General features: G+C 54.1%; 1 protein-coding gene across 1 annotated transcript in view; it reads right to left on the reverse strand.

Moving 5' to 3' along the window:
* Nucleotides 1-65: 65 nt before the first annotated feature.
* The window catches only part of LOC137309671 (protein turtle homolog A-like), a gene marked incomplete at both ends in the record, with an annotated part of 25,946 nt that continues 1,011 nt past the window's right edge, over nt 66-25,000 (reverse strand). The window contains 4 exons of the mRNA XM_067977743.1: nt 66-211; nt 2,304-2,445; nt 4,225-4,342; nt 4,636-4,796. Of these exons, the coding sequence (XP_067833844.1) occupies nt 66-211; nt 2,304-2,445; nt 4,225-4,342; nt 4,636-4,796 (567 nt within the window). The remainder of the gene's footprint in view (nt 212-2,303; nt 2,446-4,224; nt 4,343-4,635; nt 4,797-25,000) is intronic.

The raw sequence follows: 25,000 nt of genomic DNA on the forward strand, positions 1-25,000 counted from the left end.
TGGAGCCGACCCGGCCAGAGTCCCCCGGAGAAGGAGGGTGGGAGAACGTCCCCGGTGGTACTTACGGAGGACAGAGAGGTGGGCAGAGGCCCGGGGCGGGTCTCCGATGCCGTTACTGGCGACGCAGGTGTAGAGGCCGGAGTCCCGGGGCCTGGACTGGCTCAGGAGGAGACTGCCATCCACCAGGATCTTGATCCGGAGTCGGAGCTCGCTGTCGAGAGAGAGGGGGGGTGGGGGGAGAGAGGGGAGGGGAGGGAGGGGAGGGAGGGGGGGGGAGAGAGGGGAGGGAGAGAGGGGAGAGAGAGAGGGGAGAGAGAGAGGGGAGGGAGGGGAGGGAGGGGGGGGGAGAGAGGGGAGGGAGAGAGGGGAGAGAGAAGGGGGAGAGGGGAGAGAAGGGGGAGAGGGGGGAGAGAGAGAGGGGAGGGAGGGGAGAGGGGAGGGGGGAGAGAGCGGAGGGAGAGAGGGGGGAGGGGAGAGAGAGGGGAGGGAGGGGAGAGAGAGGGAGGGGGGAGAGAGAGGGGGAGGAGAGAGGGGAGAGAGAAGGGGGAGAGGGGGAGAGAAGGGGGAGAGGGGGGAGAGAGAGAGGGGAGGGAGGGGAGAGGGGAGGGGGGAGAGAGCGGAGGGAGAGAGGGGGGAGGGGAGAGAGAGGGGAGGGAGGGGAGAGAGAGGGGAGGGGGAGAGAGAGGGGAGGGGGAGAGAGCGGAGAGAGAGGGGAGGGGGGAGAGAGCGGAGGGAGAGAGGGGAGGAGAGCGGAGGGAGAGAGGGGAGAGAGGGGAGAGAGGGGTGAGGGAGAGGGGTGGGAGGGGGGAGAGGGGAGGGAGAGAGGGGGGGGAGAGGGGAGGGAGAGAGGGGGGGAGAGGGGAGGGAGAGAGGAGAGGGGGGAGAGGGAGAGAGGGGGAGAAGGGGGAGAGGGGAGGGAGGGGGAGAGGGGGGAGGGAGGGGAGAGAGGGGAGGGAGGGGAGAGAGGAGAGGGGGGAGAGGGGAGGGGGGAGAGGGGAGGGGGAGAGCGGTGAGGGGGGGAGAGGAGTTCGTGATTCACGTGGGGCTGAATCTCCCCCATGATACCCGAGTCTACCCAAACTCCACCCCCCCGACCTCCCCAAACTCCACCCCCTCGACCTCCCCAAACTCCACCCCCGACCTCCCCAAACTCCACCCCCCGACCTCCCCAAACTCCACCCCCCGACCTCCCCAAACTCCACCCCCCGACCTCCCCGAAACTCCACCCCCCGACCTCCCCAAACTCCACCCCCGACCTCCCCAAACTCCACCCCCCCGACCTCCCCAAACTCCACCCCCCCGACCTCCCCAAACTCCACCCCCTCGACCTCGCCCAAACTCAACCCCCCTCGACCTCGCCCAAACTCAACCCCCTCGACCTCGCCCAAACTCCACCCCCCGACCTCCCCAAACTCAACCCCCTCGACCTCCCCAAACTCCACCCCTCGACCTCGCCCAAACTCAACCCCCTCGACCTCGCCCAAACTCAACCCCCTCGACCTCGCCCAAACTCAACCCCCTCGACCTCCCCAAACTCAACCCCCTCGACCTCGCCCAAACTCAACCCCCTCGACCTCGCCCAAACTCAACCCCCTCGACCTCGCCCAAACTCAACCCCCCTCGACCTCGCCCAAACTCCACCCCCTCGACCTCGCCCAAACTCAACCCCTCGACCTCGCCCAAACTCAACCCCCCCGACCTCGCCCAAACTCAACCCCCTCGACCTCCCCAAGCTCCACCCCCCGACCTCCCCAAGCTCCACCCTCGACCTCCCCAAACTCCACCCCCTCGACCTCGCCCAAACTCCACCCCTCGACCTCGCCCAAACTCAACCCCTCGACCTCGCCCAAACTCCACCCCCCCGACCTCCCCAAACTCCACCCCCCCGACCTCCCCAAACTCCACCCCCCGACCTCCCCAAACTCCACCCCCTCGACCTCGCCCAAACTCAACCCCCTCGACCTCCCCAAACTCAACCCCCTCGACCTCGCCCAAACTCAACCCCCTCGACCTCACCCAAACTCCACCCCCTCGACCTCGCCCAAACTCAACCCCCTCGACCTCGCCCAAACTCAACCCCCTCGACCTCGCCCAAACTCAACCCCCTCGACCTCGCCCAAACTCAACCCAACTCCACCCAACAAAACCCAACGGTCCCCGACTCTTGGGTTGGGTCACGTGAGTTGGTGAGGGGTGAGTTTGGTTGGGTTGGGCTGGATCCGATCGGGCTGAGGTCCGCCCTCCCTCGCTCGCTCGCCTCGCTCGCTCGCTCGCTCACTCCGCTAGTGCAGAACGCCACCCACCTGAGGTGACGCACGTTGACCCCTTCCTTGAGCCAGGAGTAGCTGAGGTTGGCGGGGTGGGCCTCGGCCCCGCACGGGAAGAAAACCTCCTGAGTGTAATTGACCGTCACGTTCCCGGGAGGCCGGACGATGGCGGGCGGGCCTGAGGGGGTACAAAGGGAGAGGTGGGGGGGAGGAGGTCACACTCGCAGAACGCGGCCACCGGTAACAATTTGGAGGGAGAGGTGAGAAGCCACGAGAACGTAAGAGATCGGAGCAGGAGGAGGCCACTCGGCCCTCGATCCTGCTCCGCCATTCGATCAGATCGTGGCTGACCTGCGATCTAACTCCTGCCTTTGGCCCATATCCCTTCATACCTTTGGTCGCCAAGAAAGCTATCCATCTCAGATTTAAATTCAGCAATCGAGCTCGTATCAATTGCCGTTTGCGGAAGAGAGTTCCAAACTTCTACCCACCCTTTGTGTGTAGAAATGTTTTCTGATCTCGCTCCTGAAAGGTCTGGCTCTAATTTTTTAGGACTGTGCCCCCGACTCCTAGAATCCCCACCCAGCGGAAATAGTTTCTCTCTATCCACCCTCTCCGTTCCCCTCAATATCTTATAAACTTCGATCAGATCACCCCTTAACCTTCGAAACTCCAGAGAACACAACCCCAATTTGTGCAATCTCTCCTCGTAACTTAACCCTTGAAGTCCGGGTATCGTTCCAGCTGCACTCCCTCCAAGGCCAACATGTCCTTCCGAAGGTGCGGTGCCCAGAACTGCTCACAGTACTCCAGGTGCGGTCTCACCAGGGTTTTGTATAGCTGCAGCATAACTTCTGCCCCCTTGTACTCCAGTCCTCGAGATATAAAGGCCAGCAATCCATTAGTCTTATTGATTATTTTCTGCACCTGTTCATGACACGTCAATGATCGATGGACCTGAACCCCGAGGTCCCTTTGGACATCCACTGGTTTTAACTTTTTACCATTTAGAAAGTACCCTGTTCTGTCCTTTTTTCCGCTCTGGGGGAGAGAATTCCCAAAGATTCACCGCCCTCCGAGTGAAGAAATCCCTCCTCATCTCAGTCTTGGATGGCCGACCCCTTATCCTGAGACGATGCCCCCTCGTTCTAGACTCTCCGGCCAAGGGGGGAAACAGCCTCTCTGCATCGACCCTCTCTGCATCGACCCTCTCTGCATCCACCCTCTCTGCATCCACCCTCTCTGCATCCACCCTCTCTGCATCCACCCTCTCTGCATCTACCCTCTCTGCATCCACCCTCTCTGCCTCCACCCTCTCTGCATCCACCCTCTCTGCATCGACCCTCTCTGCATCGACCCTCTCTGCATCCACCCTCTCTGCATCCACCCTCTCTGCATCCACCCTCTCTGCATCCACCCTCTCTGCATCCACCCTCTCTGCATCCACCCTCTCTGCATCGACCCTCTCTGCATCCACCCTCTCTGCATCCACCCTCTCTGCATCCACCCTCTCTGCATCGACCCTCTCTGCATCTACCCTCTCTGCATCCACCCTCTCTGCATCCACCCTCTCTGCATCCACCCTCTCTGCATCCACCCTCTCTGCATCCACCCTCTCTGCATCCACCCTCTCTGCATCCACCCTCTCAAGCCCCCACCCCGCCCTCAGAATCTTCGATGTTTCAATGAGATCACCTCTCATTCTCCTAAACTCCAGAGAGGATGGGCCCGTTCGACTCAACCTCTCCTCATAGGACAACCCCCTCATCCCAGGGATCAATCGAGTGAACCTTCGTCGCACCCGCTCTGAGACAAGTCTATCCTTCCTTAGATTGCAAAGAAAAGCCAGGAGGGACAGAGGGGAGAGTGGGGTGGGGAGGTTGGAGCTGGGGAGGGCAGAGGGAGGTGCAGGAGACAAGGGAGCGAGACTCGAGGTGGCCTTCGGGCCCTGACTTACCTCTCACTAGTACCTGCGTGCTGTGCATCAGGTTCCCCTCTTCGCTGTTTGCCTCGCAAACGTAGACCCCCACGTTCGATCGATCCGCCATCTCCAACCTCAGCCTTCCGTCGGTCACCTGGTTCGGACGGGGGGGGTCGGGAGGGAACAGGGACCGGGTAAGAAGGGGACAGACTCCGCTGATCTCACAACCCAACATCGCTGGCCCGGGCGCGGGTACGGCTGAAAAAAAAAACCCGACCGTGGCTCACCGTCCAAGCGGGAAGGTGGGCCCAGTCGGGACGTCCGCGACGCCCCCCGCAGTCGAGCAGCTCGCCGCCGACTCGCGGCCCGGGGGCTCACACGCGGTGGCCGGGGTGGGGTTCCCCCTCAAACCCAGACTGACTCGCCATCCTCGCCTCCCCGGCTTACCTGGTACTTCTCCCCTCCAACGAACGGGGTGAGCTGCCTCCCGTCTTTGGTCCAGGTGACGACAGGCTCGGGGACTCCGCGGGCCTCACAGATCAGCAGCACTGGGTCCCCCAGCCGCGCCTCCACCAAGGGCGGGGGAGTTCTCCGGAAAGTGGGCGGGGCTGAGGTGGGGGTGGGGGTGGGGAGGGGAGGGGTGGGTGGGAAGGGGAGGGGAGGGGGGGGGGGGGGAGAAGAGAAAGGACAAATTTATGCGGTGAAAATGATCCCGTCGAAAAAAAATTCCCTCCCCCCGCCCCCCCGTCTCCACACTGCGCTGGAGTGAGGTCAGCCCAGGAGCGCTCAGTCTTTCTCCCCGATGGGAATCCTACTTGTAAGTATATTGGGTGAAAGGTGTCAGCCATGACTCAGAGGCCGCGCTGTCGGAGGGTCAGCACAGAGGGAGCGCCGCACTGTCGGAGGGTCGGTACTGAGGGAGCGCCGCGCTGTCGGAGGGTCGGTACTGAGGGAGCGCCGCGCTGTCGGAGGGTCGGTACTGAGGAAGCGCCGCGCTGTCGGAGGGTCGGTACTGAGGGAGCGCCGCACTGTCGGAGGGTCGGTACTGAGGGAGCGCCGCACTGTCGGAGGGTCGGTACTGAGGGAGCGCCGCACTGTCGGAGGGTCGGTACTGAGGGAGCGCCGCACTGTCGGAGGGTCAGTACTGAGGGAGCGCCGCACTGTGGGAGGGTCGGTACTGAGGGAGCGCCGCACTGTCGGAGGGTCGGTACTGAGGGAGCGCCGCACTGTCGGAGGGTCAGTACCGAGGGAGCGCCGCACTGTCGGAGGGTCTGTACTGAGGGAGGGCCGCACTGTCGGAGGGTCTGTACTGAGGGAGCGCCGCACTGTCAGAGGGTCAGTACTGAGGGAGCGCTGCACTGTCGGAGGGTCAGTACTGAGCGAGCGCCGCACTGTCGGAGGGTCAGTACTGAGGGAGGGCCGCACTGTCGGAGGGTCAGTACTGAGGGAGGGCCGCACTGTCGGAGGGTCAGTACTGAGGGAGCGCTGCACTGTGGGAGGGTCAGTACTGAGGGAGCGCCGCACTGTCGGAGGGTCAGTACTGAGGGAGCATTGCACTGTCGGAGGGTCAGTACTGAGGGAGCGCCGCACTGTCAGAGGGTCGGTACTGAGGGAGCGCTGCACTGTCGGAGGGTCAGTACTGAGGGAGCGCTGCACTGTCGGAGGGTCAGTACTGAGCGAGCGCCGCACTGTCGGAGGGTCAGTACTGAGGGAGGGCCGCACTGTCGGAGGGTCAGTACTGAGGGAGGGCCGCACTGTCGGAGGGTCAGTACTGAGGGAGCGCTGCACTGTCGGAGGGTCAGTACTGAGGGAGCGCTGCACTGTCGGAGGGTCAGTACTGAGCGAGCGCCGCACTGTCGGAGGGTCAGTACTGAGGGAGGGCCGCACTGTCGGAGGGTCAGTACTGAGGGAGGGCCGCACTGTCGGAGGGTCAGTACTGAGGGAGCGCTGCACTGTGGGAGGGTCAGTACTGAGGGAGCGCCGCACTGTCGGAGGGTCGGTACTGAGGGAGCGCCGCACTGTCGGAGGGTCAGCACTGAGGGAGCGCCGCACTGTCGGAGGGTCGGGACTGAGGGAGTGCCGCACTGTCGGAGGGTCTGTACTGAGGGAGTGGGGATGAGACTTTAACCCAAGGGTCCCGTCTGCCCCTCTCGGGGCAGACGGGTCCTGGGCCCCGATATTTATCCCTCGACCAACATCACGAAAAAAACCCAGATGATCTGGTGATTTATCACATTGCTGTTTGTGGGATCTTGCTGTGCGTAAATTGGCTGTAAAGCTTTGGGAGGTCGTGAGGGAGTGAAAGAGACTGGATAAAAATGGGAAACACGTCCTCCCTTCATTAAATGACGAACACCAAAATTAGCTCCAAGCTTTGGACTACTCCTGGAGAGGGCAGAATTGGACTGAAAGAGGGAGCTTTACTCTGTATCTAACCCTGTACCTGCCCTGGGAGTGTTTGATGGGACAGTGTAGAGGGAGCTTTACTCTGTATCTAACCCTGTACCTGACCCTGGGAGTGTTTGATGGGACAGTGTAGAGGGAGCTTTACTCTGTATCTAACCCTGTACCTGCCCCGGGAGTGTTTGATGGGACAGTGTAGAGGGAGCTTTACTCTGTATCTAACCCTGTACCTGCCCTGGGAGTGTTTGATGGGACAGTGTAGAGGGAGCTTTACTCTGTATCTAACCCTGTACCTGCCCTGGGAGTGTTTGATGGGACAGTGTAGAGGGAACTTTACTCTGTATCTAACCCTGTACCTGCCCTGGGAGTGTTTGATGGGACAGTGTAGAGGGAGCTTTACTCTGTATCTAACCCTGTACCTGCCCTGGGAGTGTTTGATGGGACAGTGTAGAGGGAGCTTTACTCTGTATCTAACCCTGTACCTGCCCCTGGGAGTGTTTGATGGGACAGTGTAGAGGGAGCTTTACTCTGTATCTAACCCTGTACCTGCCCTGGGAGTGTTTGATGGGACAGTGTGGAGGGAGCTTTACTCTGTATCTAACCCTGTACCTGCCCCTGGGTGTGTTTGATGTGACAGTGTGGAGGGAGCTTTACTCTGTATCTAACCCTGTCCCTGTCCCTGGGAGTGTTTGATGGGACAGTGTACAGGGAGCTTTACTCTGTATCTAACCCTGTACCTGCCCTGGGAGTGTTTGATGGGACAGTGTAGAGGGAGCTTTACTCTGTATCTAACCCTGTACCTGACCCTGGGAGTGTTTGATGGGACAGTGTTGAGGGAGCTTTACTCTGTATCTAACCCTGTACCTGCCCTGGGAGTGTTTGATGGGACAGTGTAGAGGGAGCTTTACTCTGTATCTAACCCTGTACCTGACCCTGGGAGTGTTTGATGGGACAGTGTAGAGGGAGCTTTACTCTGTATCTAACCCTGTACCTGACCCTGGGAGTGTTTGATGGGACAGTGTAGAGGGAGCTTTACTCTGTATCTAACCCTGTACCTGCCCTGGGAGTGTTTGATGGGACAGTGTAGAGGGAGCTTTACTCTGTATCTAACCCTGTACCTGCACTGGGAGTGTTTGATGGGACAGTGTAGAGGGAGCTTTACTCTGTATCTAACCCTGTACCTGCCCTGGGAGTGTTTGATGGGACAGTGTAGAGGGAGCTTTACTCTGTATCTAACCCTGTACCTGACCCTGGGAGTGTTTGATGGGACAGTGTAGAGGGAGCTTTGCTCTGTATCTAACCCTGTACCTGCCCCGGGAGTGTTTGATGGGACAGTGTAGAGGGAGCTTTACTCTGTATCGAACCCTGTACCTGCCCTGGGAGTGTTTGATGGGACAGTGTAGAGGGAGCTTTACTCTGTATCTAACACTGTACCTGCCCTGGGAGTGTTTGATGGGACAGTGGAGAGGGAGCTTTACTCTGTATCTAACCCTGTACCTGCCCTGGGAGTGTTTGATGGGACAGTGTAGAGGGAGCTTTACTCTGTATCTAACCCTGTACCTGGCCCTGGGAGTGTTTGATGGGACAGTGTAGAGGGAGCTTTACTCTGTATCCAACCCTGTACCTGCCCTGGGAGTGTTTGATGGGACAGTGTAGAGGGAGCTTTACTCTGTATCCAACCCTGTACCTGCCCTGGGAGTGTTTGATGTGACAGTGTGGAGGGAGCTTTACTCTGTATCTAACCCTGTACCTGCCCCTGGGTGTGTTTGATGTGACAGTGTGGAGGGAGCTTTACTCTGTATCTAACCCTGTCCCTGTCCCTGGGAGTGTTTGATGGGACAGTGTTGAGGGAGCTTTACTCTGTATCTAACCCTGTACCTGCCCTGGGAGTGTTTGATGGGACAGTGTAGAGGGAGCTTTACTCTATATCTAACCCTGTACCTGACCTGGGAGTGTTTGATGGGACAGTGTAGAGGGAGCTTTACTCTGTATCTAACCCTGTACCTGACCCTGGGAGTGTTTGATGGGACAGTGTAGAGGGAGCTTTACTCTGTATCTAACCCTGTACCTGCCCTGGGAGTGTTTGATGGGACAGTGTAGAGGGAGCTTTACTCTGTATCTAACCCTGTACCTGCACTGGGAGTGTTTGATGGGACAGTGTAGAGGGAGCTTTACTCTGTATCTAACCCTGTACCTGCCCTGGGAGTGTTTGATGGGACAGTGTAGAGGGAGCTTTACTCTGTATCTAACCCTGTACCTGACCCTGGGAGTGTTTGATGGGACAGTGTAGAGGGAGCTTTTCTCTGTATCTAACCCTGTACCTGCCCCGGGAGTGTTTGATGGGACAGTGTAGAGGGAGCTTTACTCTGTATCTAACCCTGTACCTGCCCTGGGAGTGTTTGATGGGACAGTGTAGAGGGAGCTTTACTCTGTATCTAACACTGTACCTGCCCTGGGAGTGTTTGATGGGACAGTGGAGAGGGAGCTTTACTCTGTATCTAACCCTGTACCTGCCCTGGGAGTGTTTGATGGGACAGTGTAGAGGGAGCTTTACTCTGTATCTAACCCTGTACCTGGCCCTGGGAGTGTTTGATGGGACAGTGTAGAGGGAGCTTTACTCTGTATCCAACCCTGTACCTGCCCTGGGAGTGTTTGATGGGACAGTGTGGAGGGTACTTTACTCTGTATCTAACCCTGTACCTGTCCTGGGAGTGTTTGATGGGACAGTGTGGAGGGAGCTTTACTCTGTATCTAACCCTGTACCTGCCCTGGGAGTGTTTGATGGGACAATGTAGAGGGAGCTTTACTCTGTATCTAACCCTGTACCTGCCCTGGGAGTGTTTGATGAGACAGTGTAGAGGGAGCTTTACTCTGTATCTAACACTGTACCTGCCCTGGGAGTGTTTGACGGGACAGTGTAGAGGGAGATTTACTCTGTATCTAACCCTGTCCCTGTCCCTGGGAGTGTTTGATGGGACAGTGCAGAGGGAGCTTTACTCTGTATCTAACCCTGCACCTGCCCCTGGGAGTGTTTGATGGGACAGTGTAGAGGGAGCTTTACTCTGTATCTAACCCTGTCCCTGTCCCTGGGAGTGTTTGATGGGACAGTGCAGAGGGAGCTTTACTCTGTATCTAACCCTGTACCTGCACTGGGAGTGTTTGATGGGACAGTGTAGAGGGAGCTTTACTCTGTATCTAACCCTGTACCTGCCCTGGGAGTGTTTGATGGGACAGTGTAGAGGGAGCTTTACTCTGTATCTAACCCTGTACCTGACCCTGGGAGTGTTTGATGGGACAGTGTAGAGGGAGCTTTCGTCTGTATCTAACCCTGTACCTGCCCTGGGAGTGTTTGACAGGACAGTGTAGAGGGAGCTTTACTCTGTATCTAACCCTGTACCTGACCCTGGGAGTGTTTGATGGGACAGTGTAGAGGGAGCTTTACTCTGTATCTAACCCTGTCCCTGTCCCTGGGAGTGTTTGATGGGACAGTGCAGAGGGAGCTTTACTCTGTATCTAACCCTGTACCGACCCTGGGAGTGTTTGACGGGACAATGTAGAGGGAGCTTTACTCTGTATCTAACCCTGCACCTGCCCCTGGGAGTGTTTGATGGGACAGTGTAGAGGGAGCTTTACTCTGTATCTAACCCAGTCCCTGTCCCTGGGAGTGTTTGATGGGACAGTGCAGAGGGAGCTTTACTCTGTATCTAACCCTGTACCTGACCCTGGGAGTGTTTGATGGGACAGTGTCGAGGGAGCTTTACTCTGTATCTAACCCTGTACCTGCCCTGGGAGTGTTTGATGGGACAGTGTAGAGGGAGCTTTACTCTGTATCTAACCCTGTACCTGCACTGGGAGTGTTTGATGGGACAGTGTAGAGGGAGCTTTACTCTGTATCTAACCCTGTACCTGCCCTGGGAGTGTTTGATGGGACAATGTAGAGGGAGCTTTACTCTGTATCTAACCCTGTACCTGACCCTGGGAGTGTTTGATGGGACAGTGTGGAGGGAGCTTTATCTGTATCTAACCCTGTACCTGACCCTGGGAGTGTTTGATGGGACAGTGCAGAGGGAGCTTTACTCTGTATCTAACCCTGTACCTGACCCTGGGAGTGTTTGATGGGACAGTGTAGAGGGAGCTTTACTCTGTATCTAACCCTGTACCTGCCCTGGGAGTGTTTGATGGGACAGTGTAGAGGGAGCTTTACTCTGTATCTAACCCTGTACCTGCCCTGGGAGTGTTTGATCGGACTGTGTAGAGGGAGCTTTACTCTGTATCTAACCCTGTACCTGACCCTGGGAGTGTTTGATGGGACAGTGTGGAGGGAGCTTTATCTGTATCTAACCCTGTACCTGACCCTGGGAGTGTTTGATGGGACAGTGCAGAGGGAGCTTTACTCTGTATCTAACCCTGTACCTGACCCTGGGAGTGTTTGATGGGACAGTGTAGAGGGAGCTTTCCTCTGTATCTAACCCTGTACCTGCCCTGGGAGTGTTTGATCGGACAGTGTAGAGGGAGCTTTACTCTGTATCTAACCCTGTACCTGGCCCTTGGAGTGTTTGATGGGACAGTGTAGAGGGAGCTTTACTCTGTATCTAACCCTGTACCTGCCCTGGGAGTGTTTGATGGGACAGTGCAGAGGGAGCTTTACTCTGTATCTAACCCTGTACCTGACCCTGGGAGTGTTTGATGGGACAGTGTAGAGGGAGCTTTCCTCTGTATCTAACCCTGTACCTGCCCTGGGAGTGTTTGATCGGACAGTGTAGAGGGAGCTTTACTCTGTATCTAACCCTGTACCTGGCCCTTGGAGTGTTTGATGGGACAGTGTAGAGGGAGCTTTACTCTGTATCTAACCCTGTACCTGCCCTGGGAGTGTTTGATGGGACAGTGTAGAGGGAGCTTCACTCTGTATCTCAACCTGTACCTGCCCCTGGGAGTGTTTGATGGGACAGTGCAGAGGGAGCTTTACTCTGTATCTAACCCTGTACCTGCCCTGGGAGTGTTTGATGGGACAGTGTAGAGGGAGCTTTACTATGTATCTAACCCTGTACCTGACCCTGGGAGTGTTTGATGGGACAGTGTAGAGGGAGCTTTACTCTGTATCTAACCCTGTACCTGACCCTGGGAGTGTTTGATGGGACAGTGTCGAGGGAGCTTTACTCTGTATCTAACCCTGTACCTGCCCTGGGAGTGTTTGATGGGACAGTGTAGAGGGAGCTTTACTCTGTATCTAACCCTGTACCTGCACTGGGAGTGTTTGATGGGACAGTGTAGAGGGAGCTTTACTCTGTATCTAACCCTGTACCTGCCCTGGGAGTGTTTGATGGGACAATGTAGAGGGAGCTTTACTCTGTATCTAACCCTGTACCTGACCCTGGGAGTGTTTGATGGGACAGTGTGGAGGGAGCTTTATCTGTATCTAACCCTGTACCTGACCCTGGGAGTGTTTGATGGGACAGTGCAGAGGGAGCTTTACTCTGTATCTAACCCTGTACCTGACCCTGGGAGTGTTTGATGGGACAGTGTAGAGGGAGCTTTACTCTGTATCTAACCCTGTACCTGCCCTGGGAGTGTTTGATGGGACAGTGTAGAGGGAGCTTTACTCTGTATCTAACCCTGTACCTGCCCTGGGAGTGTTTGATCGGACTGTGTAGAGGGAGCTTTACTCTGTATCTAACCCTGTACCTGACCCTGGGAGTGTTTGATGGGACAGTGTGGAGGGAGCTTTATCTGTATCTAACCCTGTACCTGACCCTGGGAGTGTTTGATGGGACAGTGCAGAGGGAGCTTTACTCTGTATCTAACCCTGTACCTGACCCTGGGAGTGTTTGATGGGACAGTGTAGAGGGAGCTTTCCTCTGTATCTAACCCTGTACCTGCCCTGGGAGTGTTTGATCGGACAGTGTAGAGGGAGCTTTACTCTGTATCTAACCCTGTACCTGGCCCTTGGAGTGTTTGATGGGACAGTGTAGAGGGAGCTTTACTCTGTATCTAACCCTGTACCTGCCCTGGGAGTGTTTGATGGGACAGTGTAGAGGGAGCTTCACTCTGTATCTCAACCTGTACCTGCCCCTGGGAGTGTTTGATGGGACAGTGCAGAGGGAGCTTTACTCTGTATCTAACCCTGTACCTGCCCTGGGAGTGTTTGATGGGACAGTGTAGAGGGAGCTTTACTCTGTATCTAACCCTGTACCTGACCCTGGGAGTGTTTGATGGGACAGTGTAGAGGGAGCTTTACTCTGTATCTAACCCTGTACCTGACCCTGGGAGTGTTTGATGGGACAGTGTAGAGGGAGCTTTACTCTGTATCTAACCCTGTACCTGCACCTGGGAGTGTTTGATGGGACAGTGCAGAGGGAGCTTTACTCTGTATCTAACCCTGTACCTGCCCTGGGAGTGTTTGATGGGACAGTGTAGAGGGAGCTTTACTCTGTATCTAACCCTGTACCTGCCCTGGGAGTGTTTGATGGGACAGTGTAGAGGGAGCTTTACTCTGTATCTAACCCTGTACCTGCCCTGGGAGTGTTTGATGGGACAGTGTAGAGGGAGCTTTACTCTGTATCTGACCCTCTACCTGCCCTGGGGGTGTTTGATGGGACAGTGTAGAGGGAGCTTTACTCTGTATCTAACCCTGTACCTGACCCTGGGAGTGTTTGATGGGACAGTGTAGAGGGAGCTTTACTCTGTATCTAACCCTGTCCCTGTCCCTGGGAGTGTTTGATGGGACAGTGCAGAGGGAGCTTTACTCTGTATCTAACCCTGCACCGACCCTGGGAGTGTTTGACGGGACAATGTAGAGGGAGCTTTACTCTGTATCTAACCCTGCACCTGCCCCTGGGAGTGTTTGATGGGACAGTGTAGAGGGAGCTTTACTCTGTATCTAACCCAGTCCCTGTCCCTGGGAGTGTTTGATGGGACAGTGCAGAGGGAGCTTTACTCTGTATCTAACCCTGTACCTGACCCTGGGAGTGTTTGATGGGACAGTGTCGAGGGAGCTTTACTCTGTATCTAACCCTGTACCTGCCCTGGGAGTGTTTGATGGGACAGTGTAGAGGGAGCTTTACTCTGTATCTAACCCTGTACCTGCACTGGGAGTGTTTGATGGGACAGTGTAGAGGGAGCTTTACTCTGTATCTAACCCTGTACCTGCCCTGGGAGTGTTTGATGGGACAATGTAGAGGGAGCTTTACTCTGTATCTAACCCTGTACCTGACCCTGGGAGTGTTTGATGGGACAGTGTGGAGGGAGCTTTATCTGTATCTAACCCTGTACCTGACCCTGGGAGTGTTTGATGGGACAGTGCAGAGGGAGCTTTACTCTGTATCTAACCCTGTACCTGACCCTGGGAGTGTTTGATGGGACAGTGTAGAGGGAGCTTTACTCTGTATCTAACCCTGTACCTGCCCTGGGAGTGTTTGATGGGACAGTGTAGAGGGAGCTTTACTCTGTATCTAACCCTGTACCTGCCCTGGGAGTGTTTGATCGGACTGTGTAGAGGGAGCTTTACTCTGTATCTAACCCTGTACCTGACCCTGGGAGTGTTTGATGGGACAGTGTGGAGGGAGCTTTATCTGTATCTAACCCTGTACCTGACCCTGGGAGTGTTTGATGGGACAGTGCAGAGGGAGCTTTACTCTGTATCTAACCCTGTACCTGACCCTGGGAGTGTTTGATGGGACAGTGTAGAGGGAGCTTTCCTCTGTATCTAACCCTGTACCTGCCCTGGGAGTGTTTGATCGGACAGTGTAGAGGGAGCTTTACTCTGTATCTAACCCTGTACCTGGCCCTTGGAGTGTTTGATGGGACAGTGTAGAGGGAGCTTTACTCTGTATCTAACCCTGTACCTGCCCTGGGAGTGTTTGATGGGACAGTGCAGAGGGAGCTTTACTCTGTATCTAACCCTGTACCTGACCCTGGGAGTGTTTGATGGGACAGTGTAGAGGGAGCTTTCCTCTGTATCTAACCCTGTACCTGCCCTGGGAGTGTTTGATCGGACAGTGTAGAGGGAGCTTTACTCTGTATCTAACCCTGTACCTGGCCCTTGGAGTGTTTGATGGGACAGTGTAGAGGGAGCTTTACTCTGTATCTAACCCTGTACCTGCCCTGGGAGTGTTTGATGGGACAGTGTAGAGGGAGCTTCACTCTGTATCTCAACCTGTACCTGCCCCTGGGAGTGTTTGATGGGACAGTGCAGAGGGAGCTTTACTCTGTATCTAACCCTGTACCTGCCCTGGGAGTGTTTGATGGGACAGTGTAGAGGGAGCTTTACTATGTATCTAACCCTGTACCTGACCCTGGGAGTGTTTGATGGGACAGTGTAGAGGGAGCTTTACTCTGTATCTAACCCTGTACCTGACCCTGGGAGTGTTTGATGGGACAGTGTCGAGGGAGCTTTACTCTGTATCTAACCCTGTACCTGCCCTGGGAGTGTTTGATGGGACAGTGTAGAGGGAGCTTTACTCTGTATCTAACCCTGTACCTGCACTGGGAGTGTTTGATGGGACAGTGTAGAGGGAGCTTTACTCTGTATCTAACCCTGTACCTGCCCTGGGAGTGTTTGATGGGACAATGTAGAGGGAGCTTTACTCTGTATCTAACCCTGTACCTGACCCTGGGAGTGTTTGATGGGACAGTGTGGAGGGAGCTTTATCTGTATCTAACCCTGTACCTGACCCTGGGAGTGTTTGATGGGACAGTGCAGAGGGAGCTTTACTCTGTATCTAACCCTGTACCTGACCCTGGGAGTGTTTGATGGGACAGTGTAGAGGGAGCTTTACTCTGTATCTAACCCTGTACCTGCCCTGGGAGTGTTTGATGGGACAGTGTAGAGGGAGCTTTACTCTGTATCTAACCCTGTACCTGCCCTGGGAGTGTTTGATCGGACTGTGTAGAGGGAGCTTTACTCTGTATCTAACCCTGTACCTGACCCTGGGAGTGTTTGATGGGACAGTGTGGAGGGAGCTTTATCTGTATCTAACCCTGTACCTGACCCTGGGAGTGTTTGATGGGACAGTGCAGAGGGAGCTTTACTCTGTATCTAACCCTGTACCTGACCCTGGGAGTGTTTGATGGGACAGTGTAGAGGGAGCTTTCCTCTGTATCTAACCCTGTACCTGCCCTGGGAGTGTTTGATCGGACAGTGTAGAGGGAGCTTTACTCTGTATCTAACCCTGTACCTGGCCCTTGGAGTGTTTGATGGGACAGTGTAGAGGGAGCTTTACTCTGTATCTAACCCTGTACCTGCCCTGGGAGTGTTTGATGGGACAGTGTAGAGGGAGCTTCACTCTGTATCTCAACCTGTACCTGCCCCTGGGAGTGTTTGATGGGACAGTGCAGAGGGAGCTTTACTCTGTATCTAACCCTGTACCTGCCCTGGGAGTGTTTGATGGGACAGTGTAGAGGGAGCTTTACTATGTATCTAACCCTGTACCTGACCCTGGGAGTGTTTGATGGGACAGTGTAGAGGGAGCTTTACTCTGTATCTAACCCTGTACCTGCCCTGGGAGTGTTTGATGGGACAGTGTAGAGGGAGCTTTACTCTGTATCTAACCCTGTACCTGACCCTGGGAGTGTTTGATGGGACAGTGTAGAGGGAGCTTTACTCTGTATCTAACCCTGTACCTGACCCTGGGAGTGTTTGATGGGACAGTGTAGAGGGAGCTTTACTCTGTATCTAACCCTGTACCTGCCCTGGGAGTGTTTGATGGGACAGTGGAGAGGGAGCTTTACTCTGTATCTGACCCTCTACCTGCCCTGGGGGTGTTTGATGGGACAGTGTAGAGGGAGCTTTACTCTGTATCTAACCCTGTACCTGCCCTGGGAGTGTTTGATGGGACAGTGTGGAGTGAGCTTTACTCTGTATCTAACCCTGTACCTGCCCTGGGAGTGTTTGATGGGACAGTGTAGAGGGAGCTTTACTCTGTATCTAACCCTGTACCTGGCCTGGGAGTGTTTGATGGGACAGTGTGGAGGGAGCTTTACTCTGTATCTAACCCTGTACCTGACCCTGGGAGTGTTTGATGGGACAGTGTGGAGGGAGCTTTACTCTGTATCTAACGCTGTACCTGCCCTGGGAGTGTTTGATGGGACAGTGTAGAGGGAGCTTTACTCTGTATCTAACCCTGTACCTGCCCTGGGAGTGTTTGATGGGACAGTGTGGAGGGAGCTTTACTCTGTATCTAACTCTGTACCTGGCCTGGGAGTGTTTGATGGGACAGTGTAGAGGGAGCTTTACTCTGTATCTAACACTGTACCTGCCCTGGGAGTGTTTGATGGGACAGTGTAGAGGGAGCTTTACTCTGTATCTAACCCTGTACCTGACCCTGGGAGTGTTTGATGGGACAGTGTAGAGGGAGCTTTACTCTGTATCTAACCCTGTACCTGCCCTGGGAGTGTTTGATGGGACAGTGTAGAGGGAGCTTTACTCTGTATCTAACCCTGTACCTGACCCTGGGAGTGTTTGATGGGACAGTGTAGAGGGAGCTTTACTCTGTATCTAACCCTGTACCTGACCCTGGGAGTGTTTGATGGGACAGTGTAGGGGGAGCTTTACTCTGTATCTAACCCTGTACCTGACCCTGGGAGTGTTTGATGGGACAGTGTAGAGGGAGCTTTACTCTGTATCTAACCCTGCACCTGCCCTGGGAGTGTTTGACGGGACAGTGTAGAGGGAGCTTTACTCTGTATCTAACCCTGTACCTGCCCTGGGAGTGTTTGATGGGACAGTGTGGAGGGAGCTTTACTCTGTATCTAACCCTGTACCTGCCCCTGGGTGTGTTTGATGTGACAGTGTGGAGGGAGCTTTACTCTGTATCTAACCCTGTCCCTGTCCCTGGGAGTGTTTGATGGGACAGTGTACAGGGAGCTTTACTCTGTATCTAACCCTGTACCTGCCCTGGGAGTGTTTGATGGGACAGTGTAGAGGGAGCTTTACTCTGTATCTAACCCTGTACCTGACCCTGGGAGTGTTTGATGGGACAGTGTGGAGGGAGCTTTACTCCATATCTAACCCTGTACCTGACCTGGGAGTGTTTGATGGGACAGTGTAGAGGGAGCTTTACTCTGTATCTAACCCTGTACCTGACCCTGGGAGTGTTTGATGGGACAGTGTAGAGGGAGCTTTACTCTGTATCTAACCCTGTACCTGCCCTGGGAGTGTTTGATGGGACAGTGTAGAGGGAGCTTTACTCTGTATCTAACCCTGTACCTGCACTGGGAGTGTTTGATGGGACAGTGTAGAGGGAGCTTTACTCTGTATCTAACCCTGTACCTGCCCTGGGAGTGTTTGATGGGACAGTGTAGAGGGAGCTTTACTCTGTATCTAACCCTGTACCTGACCCTGGGAGTGTTTGATGGGACAGTGTAGAGGGAGCTTTGCTCTGTATCTAACCCTGTACCTGCCCCGGGAGTGTTTGATGGGACAGTGTAGAGGGAGCTTTACTCTGTATCTAACCCTGTACCTGCCCTGGGAGTGTTTGATGGGACAGTGTAGAGGGAGCTTTACTCTGTATCTAACACTGTACCTGCCCTGGGAGTGTTTGATGGGACAGTGGAGAGGGAGCTTTACTCTGTATCTAACCCTGTACCTGCCCTGGGAGTGTTTGATGGGACAGTGTAGAGGGAGCTTTACTCTGTATCTAACCCTGTACCTGGCCCTGGGAGTGTTTGATGGGACAGTGTAGAGGGAGCTTTACTCTGTATCCAACCCTGTACCTGCCCTGGGAGTGTTTGATGGGACAGTGTGGAGGGTACTTTACTCTGTATCTAACCCTGTACCTGTCCTGGGAGTGTTTGATGGGACAGTGTGGAGGGAGCTTTACTCTGTATCTAACCCTGTACCTGCCCTGGGAGTGTTTGATGGGACAATGTAGAGGGAGCTTTACTCTGTATCTAACCCTGTACCTGCCCTGGGAGTGTTTGATGGGACAGTGAAGAGGGAGCTTTACTCTGTATCTAACCCTGTACCTGACCCTGGGAGTGTTTGATGAGACAGTGTAGAGGGAGCTTTACTCTGTATCTAACACTGTACCTGCCCTGGGAGTGTTTGACGGGACAGTGTAGAGGGAGATTTACTCTGTATCTAACCCTGTCCCTGTCCCTGGGAGTGTTTGATGGGACAGTGCAGAGGGAGCTTTACTCTGTATCTAACCCTGCACCTGCCCCTGGGAGTGTTTGATGGGACAGTGTAGAGGGAGCTTTCGTCTGTATCTAACCCTGTACCTGCCCTGGGAGTGTTTGACAGGACAGTGTAGAGGGAGCTTTACTCTGTATCTAACCCTGTACCTGACCCTGGGAGTGTTTGATGGGACAGTGTAGAGGGAGCTTTACTCTGTATCTAACCCTGTACCTGACCCTGGGAGTGTTTGATGGGACAGTGCAGAGGGAGCTTTACTCTGTATCTAACCCTGTACCTGACCCTGGGAGTGTTTGATGGGACAGTGTAGAGGGAGCTTTACTCTGTATCTAACCCTGTACCTGACCCTGGGAGTGTTTGATGGGACAGTGTAGAGGGAGCTTTACTCTGTATCTAACCCTGTACCTGACCCTGGGAGTGTTTGACGGGACAGTGTGGAGGGAGCTTTACTCTGTATCTAACCCTGTACCTGCCCTGGGAGTGTTTGATGGGACAGTGTAGAGGGAGCTTTCCTCTGTATCTAACCCTGTACCTGCCCTGGGAGTGTTTGATGGGACAGTGTAGAGGGAGCTTTACTCTGTATCTAACCCTGTACCTGCCCTGGGAGTGTTTGATGGGAGAGTGTAGAGGGAGCTTTACTCTGTATCTAACCCTGTACCTGACCCTGGGAGTGTTTGATGGACAGTGTAGAGGGAGCTTTACTCTGTATCTAACCCTGCACCTGCACTGGAGTGTTTGATGGGACAGTGCAGAGGGAGCTTTACTCTGTATCTAACCCTGTACCTGACCCTGGGAGTGTTTGATGGGACAGTGTAGAGGGAGCTTTACTCTGTATCTAACCCTGTACCTGTCCTGGGAGTGTTTGATGGGACAGTGTAGAGGGAGCTTTACTCTGTATCTAACCCTGTACCTGCCCTGGGAGTGTTTGATGGGACAGTGTAGAGGGAGCTTTACTCTGTATCTAACCCTGTACCTGCCCTGGGAGTGTTTGATGGGACAGTGTAGAGGGAGCTTTACTCTGTATCTAACCCTGTACCTGCCCCTGGGAGTGTTTGATGGGACAGTGTAGAGGGAGCTTTACTCTGTATCTAACCCTGTACCTGCACTGGGAGTGTTTGATGGGACAGTGTAGGGAGAGCTTTACTCTGTATCTCACCCTGTACCTGACCCTGGGAGTGTTTGACGGGACAGTGTGGAGGGAGCTTTACTCTGTATCTAACCCTGTACCTGCCCTGGGAGTGTTTGATGGGACAGTGTAGAGGGAGCTTTACTCTGTATCTAACCCTGTACCTGCCCCTGGGAGCGTTTGATGGGACAGTGTAGAGGGAGCTTTACTCTGTATCTAACCCTGTACCTGCCCCTGGGAGTGTTTGATGGGACAGTGCAGAGGGAGCTTTACTCTGTATCTAACCCTGTACCTGACCCTGGAGTGTTTGATGGGACAGTGTAGAGGGAGCTTTACTCTGTATCTAACCCTGTACCTGCCCTGGGAGTGTTTGATGGACAGTGTGGAGGAGCTTTACTCTGTATCTAACCCTGTACCTGCCCTGGGAGTGTTTGATGGGACAGTGTAGAGGGAGCTTTACTCTGTATCTAACCCTGTACCTGACCCTGGGAGTGTTTGATGGGACAGTGTGGAGGGAGCTTTACTCCATATCTAACCCTGTACCTGACCTGGGAGTGTTTGATGGGACAGTGTAGAGGGAGCTTTACTCTGTATCTAACCCTGTACCTGACCCTGGGAGTGTTTGATGGGACAGTGTAGAGGGAGCTTTACTCTGTATCTAACCCTGTACCTGCCCTGGGAGTGTTTGATGGGACAGTGTAGAGGGAGCTTTACTCTGTATCTAACCCTGTACCTGCACTGGGAGTGTTTGATGGGACAGTGTAGAGGGAGCTTTACTCTGTATCTAACCCTGTACCTGCCCTGGGAAGTGTTTGATGGGACAGTGTAGAGGGAGCTTTACTCTGTATCTAACCCTGTACCTGACCCTGGGAGTGTTTGATGGGACAGTGTAGAGGGAGCTTTGCTCTGTATCTAACCCTGTACCTGCCCCGGGAGTGTTTGATGGGACAGTGTAGAGGGAGCTTTACTCTGTATCTAACCTGTACCTGCCCTGGAGTGTTTGATGGGACAGTGTAGAGGGAGCTTTACTCTGTATCTAACACTGTACCTGCCCTGGGAGTGTTTGATGGGACAGTGGAGAGGGAGCTTTACTCTGTATCTAACCCTGTACCTGCCCTGGGAGTGTTTGATGGGACAGTGTAGAGGAGCTTTACTCTGTATCTAACCCTGTACCTGGCCCTGGGAGTGTTTGATGGGACAGTGTAGAGGGAGCTTTACTCTGTATCCAACCCTGTACCTGCCCTGGGAGTGTTTGATGGGACAGTGTGGAGGGTACTTTACTCTGTATCTAACCCTGTACCTGTCCTGGGAGTGTTTGATGGGACAGTGTGGAGGGAGCTTTACTCTGTATCTAACCCTGTACCTGCCCTGGGAGTGTTTGATGGGACAATGTAGAGGGAGCTTTACTCTGTATCTAACCCTGTACCTGCCCTGGGAGTGTTTGATGGGACAGTGAAGAGGGAGCTTTACTCTGTATCTAACCCTGTACCTGACCCTGGGAGTGTTTGATGAGACAGTGTAGAGGGAGCTTTACTCTGTATCTAACACTGTACCTGCCCTGGGAGTGTTTGACGGGACAGTGTAGAGGGAGATTTACTCTGTATCTAACCCTGTCCCTGTCCCTGGGAGTGTTTGATGGGACAGTGCAGAGGGAGCTTTACTCTGTATCTAACCCTGCACCTGCCCCTGGGAGTGTTTGATGGGGACAGTGTAGAGGGAGCTTTACTCTGTATCTAACCCTGTCCCTGTCCCTGGGAGTGTTTGATGGGACAGTGCAGAGGGAGCTTTACTCTGTATCTAACCTGTACCTGCACTGGGAGTGTTTGATGGACAGTGTAGAGGGAGCTTTACTCTGTATCTAACCCTGTACCTGCCTGGGAGTGTTTGATGGGACAGTGTAGAGGGAGCTTTCCTCTGTATCTAACCCTGTACCTGCCCTGGGAGTGTTTGATGGGACAGTGTAGAGGGAGCTTTACTCTGTATCTAACCCTGTACCTGCCCTGGGAGTGTTTGATCGGACAGTGTAGAGGGAGCTTCACTCTGTATCTCACCCTGTACCTGCCCCTGGGAGTGTTTGATGGACAGTGCAGAGGGAGCTTTACTATGTATCTAACCCTGTACCTGACCCTGGGAGTGTTTGATGGGACAGTGTAGAGGGAGCTTTACTCTGTATCTCACCCTGTACCTGCCCTGGGAGTGTTTGATGGGACAGTGTAGAGGGAGCTTTACTCTGTATCTAACCCTGTACCTGCCCTGGGAGTGTTTGATGGGACAGTGTAGAGGAGCTTTACTCTGTATCTCACCCTGTACCTGCCCTGGGGCTGTTTGATGGGACAGTGTCGAGGGAGCTTTACTCTGTATCTAACCCTGTACCTGCCCTGGGAGTGTTTGATGGGACAGTGTGGAGTGAGCTTTACTCTGTATCTAACCCTGTACCTGCCCTGGGGGTGTTTGATGGACAGTGTAGAGGGAGCTTTACTCTGTATCTAACCCTGTACCTGCCCTGGGAGTGTTTGATGGGACAGTGTAGAGGGAGCTTTACTCTGTATCTAACCCTGTACCTGGCTGGGAGTGTTTGATGGGACAGTGTGGAGGGAGCTTTACTCTGTATCTAACCCTGTACCTGACCCTGGGAGTGTTTGATGGGACAGTGTAGAGGGAGCTTTACTCTGTATCTAACCCTGTACCTGCCCTGGGATTGTTTGATGGGACAGTGTGGAGTGAGCTTTACTCTGTATCTAACCCTGTACCTGACCCTGGGAGTGTTTGATGGGACAGTGTAGAGGGAGCTTTACTCTGTATCTAACCCTGTACCTGACCCTGGGAGTGTTTGATGGGACAGTGTCGAGGGAGCTTTACTCTGTATCTAACCCTGTACCTGCCCTGGAGTGAGTGTTGATGGGACAGTGTAGAGGGAGCTTTACTCTGTATCTAACCCTGTACCTGCCCTGGGAGTGTTTGATGGGACAGTGTGGAGTGAGCTTTACTCTGTATCTAACCCTGTACCTGACCCTGGGAGTGTTTGATGGGACAGTGTAGAGGGAGCTTTACTCTGTATCTAACCCTGTACCTGCCCTGGGAGTGTTTGATGGGACAGTGTAGAGGGAGCTTTACTCGGTATCTAACCCTGTACCTGCCCTGGGAGTGTTTGATGGGACAGTGTAGAGGAGCTTTACTCTGTATCTAACCCTGTACCTGCCCTGGGAGTGTTTGATGGGACAGTGTGGAGGGAGCTTTACTCTGTATCTAACCCTGTACCTGACCCTGGGAGTGTTTTGATGGGACAGTGTAGAGGGAGCTTTACTCTGTATCTAACCCTGTACCTGCCCTGGGAGTGTTTGATGGGACAGTGTAGAGGGAGCTTTACTCTGTATCTAACCCTGTACCTGCCCTGGGAGTGTTTGATGGGACAGTGTAGAGGGAGCTTTACTCTGTATCTAACCCTGTACCTGACCCTGGGAGTGTTTGATGGGACAGTGTAGAGGGAGCTTTACTCTGTATCTAACCCTGTACCTGCCCTGGGAGTGTTTGACGGGACAGTGTGGAGGGAGCTTTACTCTGTATCTAACCCTGTACCTGCCCTGGGAGTGTTTGATGGGACAGTGTGGAGGGAGCTTTACTCTGTATCTAACCCTGTACCTGACCCTGGGAGTGTTTGATGGGACAGTGTGGAGGAGCTTTACTCTGTATCTAACCCTGTACCTGCCCTGGGAGTGTTTGACGGGACAGTGTAGAGGGAGCTTTACTCTGTATCTAACCCTGTACCTGTCTCTGGGAGTGTTTGATGGACAGTGTAGAGGGAGCTTTACTCTGTATCTAACCCTGTACCTGCCCTGGTAGTGTTTGACGGGACAGTGTAGAGGGAGCATTACTCTGTATCTAACCCTGTACCTGCCCTGGGAGTGTTTGATGAGACAGTGTGGAGGGAGCTTTACTCTGTATCTAACCCTGTACCTGACCCTGGGAGTGTTTGATGGGACAGTGTAGAGGGAGCTTTACTCTGTATCTAACCCTGTACCTGCCCTGGGAGTGTTGATGGGACAGTTGTAGAGGGAGCTTTACTCTGTATCTAACCCTGTACCTGCCCTGGGAGTGTTTGATGGGACAGTGTAGAGGGAGCTTTACTCTATATCTAACCAGTACCTGTCTCTGGGAGTGTTTGATGGGACAGTGTAGAGGGAGCTTTACTCTGTATCTAACCCTGTACCTGCCCTGGGAGTGTTTGGTGGGACAGTGTAGAGGGAGCTTTGCTCTGTATCTAAGCCTGTACCTGACCCTGGGAGTGTTTGATGGGACAGAGTAGAGGGAGCTTTACTCTGTATCTAACCCTGTACCTGCCCTGGGAGTGTTTGATGGGACAGTGTAGAGGGAGCTTTACTCTGTATCTAACCCTGTACCTGACCCTGGGAGTGTTTGATGGGACAGTGTAGAGGGAGCTTTACTCTGTATCTCACCCTGTACCTGCCCTGGGAGTGTTTGATGGGACAGTGTAGAGGGAGCTTTACTCTGTATCTAACCCTGTACCTCCCCTGGGAGTGTTTGACGGACGGTGTAGAGGGAGCTTTACTCTGTATCTAACACTGTACCTGCCCTGGAGTGTTTGATGGGACAGTGTAGAGGGAGCTTTACTCTGTATCTAACCCTGTACCTTACCGTGGGAGTGTTTGATGGGACAGTGTAGAGGGAGCTTTCCTCTGTATCTAACCCTGTATCTGCCCTGGGAGTGTTTGATGGGACAGTGCAGAGGGAGCTTTACTCTGTATCTCACCCTGTACCTGCCCTGGGAGTGTTTGATGGGACATTGTAGAGTGAGCTTTACTCTGTATCTAACCCTGTGCTGTCTCTGGGAGTGTTTGATGGGAGAGTGTAGAGGAGCTTTACTCTGTATCTAACCCTGTACCTGTCTCTGGGAGTGTTTGATGGGACAGTGTAGAGGGAGCTTTACTCTGTATCTAACCCTGTACCTGCCCTGGGAGTGTTTGATGGGACAGTGTAGAGGGAGCTTTACTCTGTATCTAACCCTGTACCTGACCCTGGGAGTGTTTGACGGGACTGTGCAGAGGGAGCTTTACTCTGTATCTAACCCTGTACCTGACCCTGGGAGTGTTTGATGGGACAGTGTAGAGGGAGATTTACTCTGTATCTCACCCTGT

This window comes from Heptranchias perlo, unplaced genomic scaffold (assembly GCF_035084215.1).
Source record: "Heptranchias perlo isolate sHepPer1 unplaced genomic scaffold, sHepPer1.hap1 HAP1_SCAFFOLD_1742, whole genome shotgun sequence".
Classification (NCBI taxonomy): Eukaryota; Metazoa; Chordata; class Chondrichthyes; order Hexanchiformes; family Hexanchidae; genus Heptranchias; species Heptranchias perlo.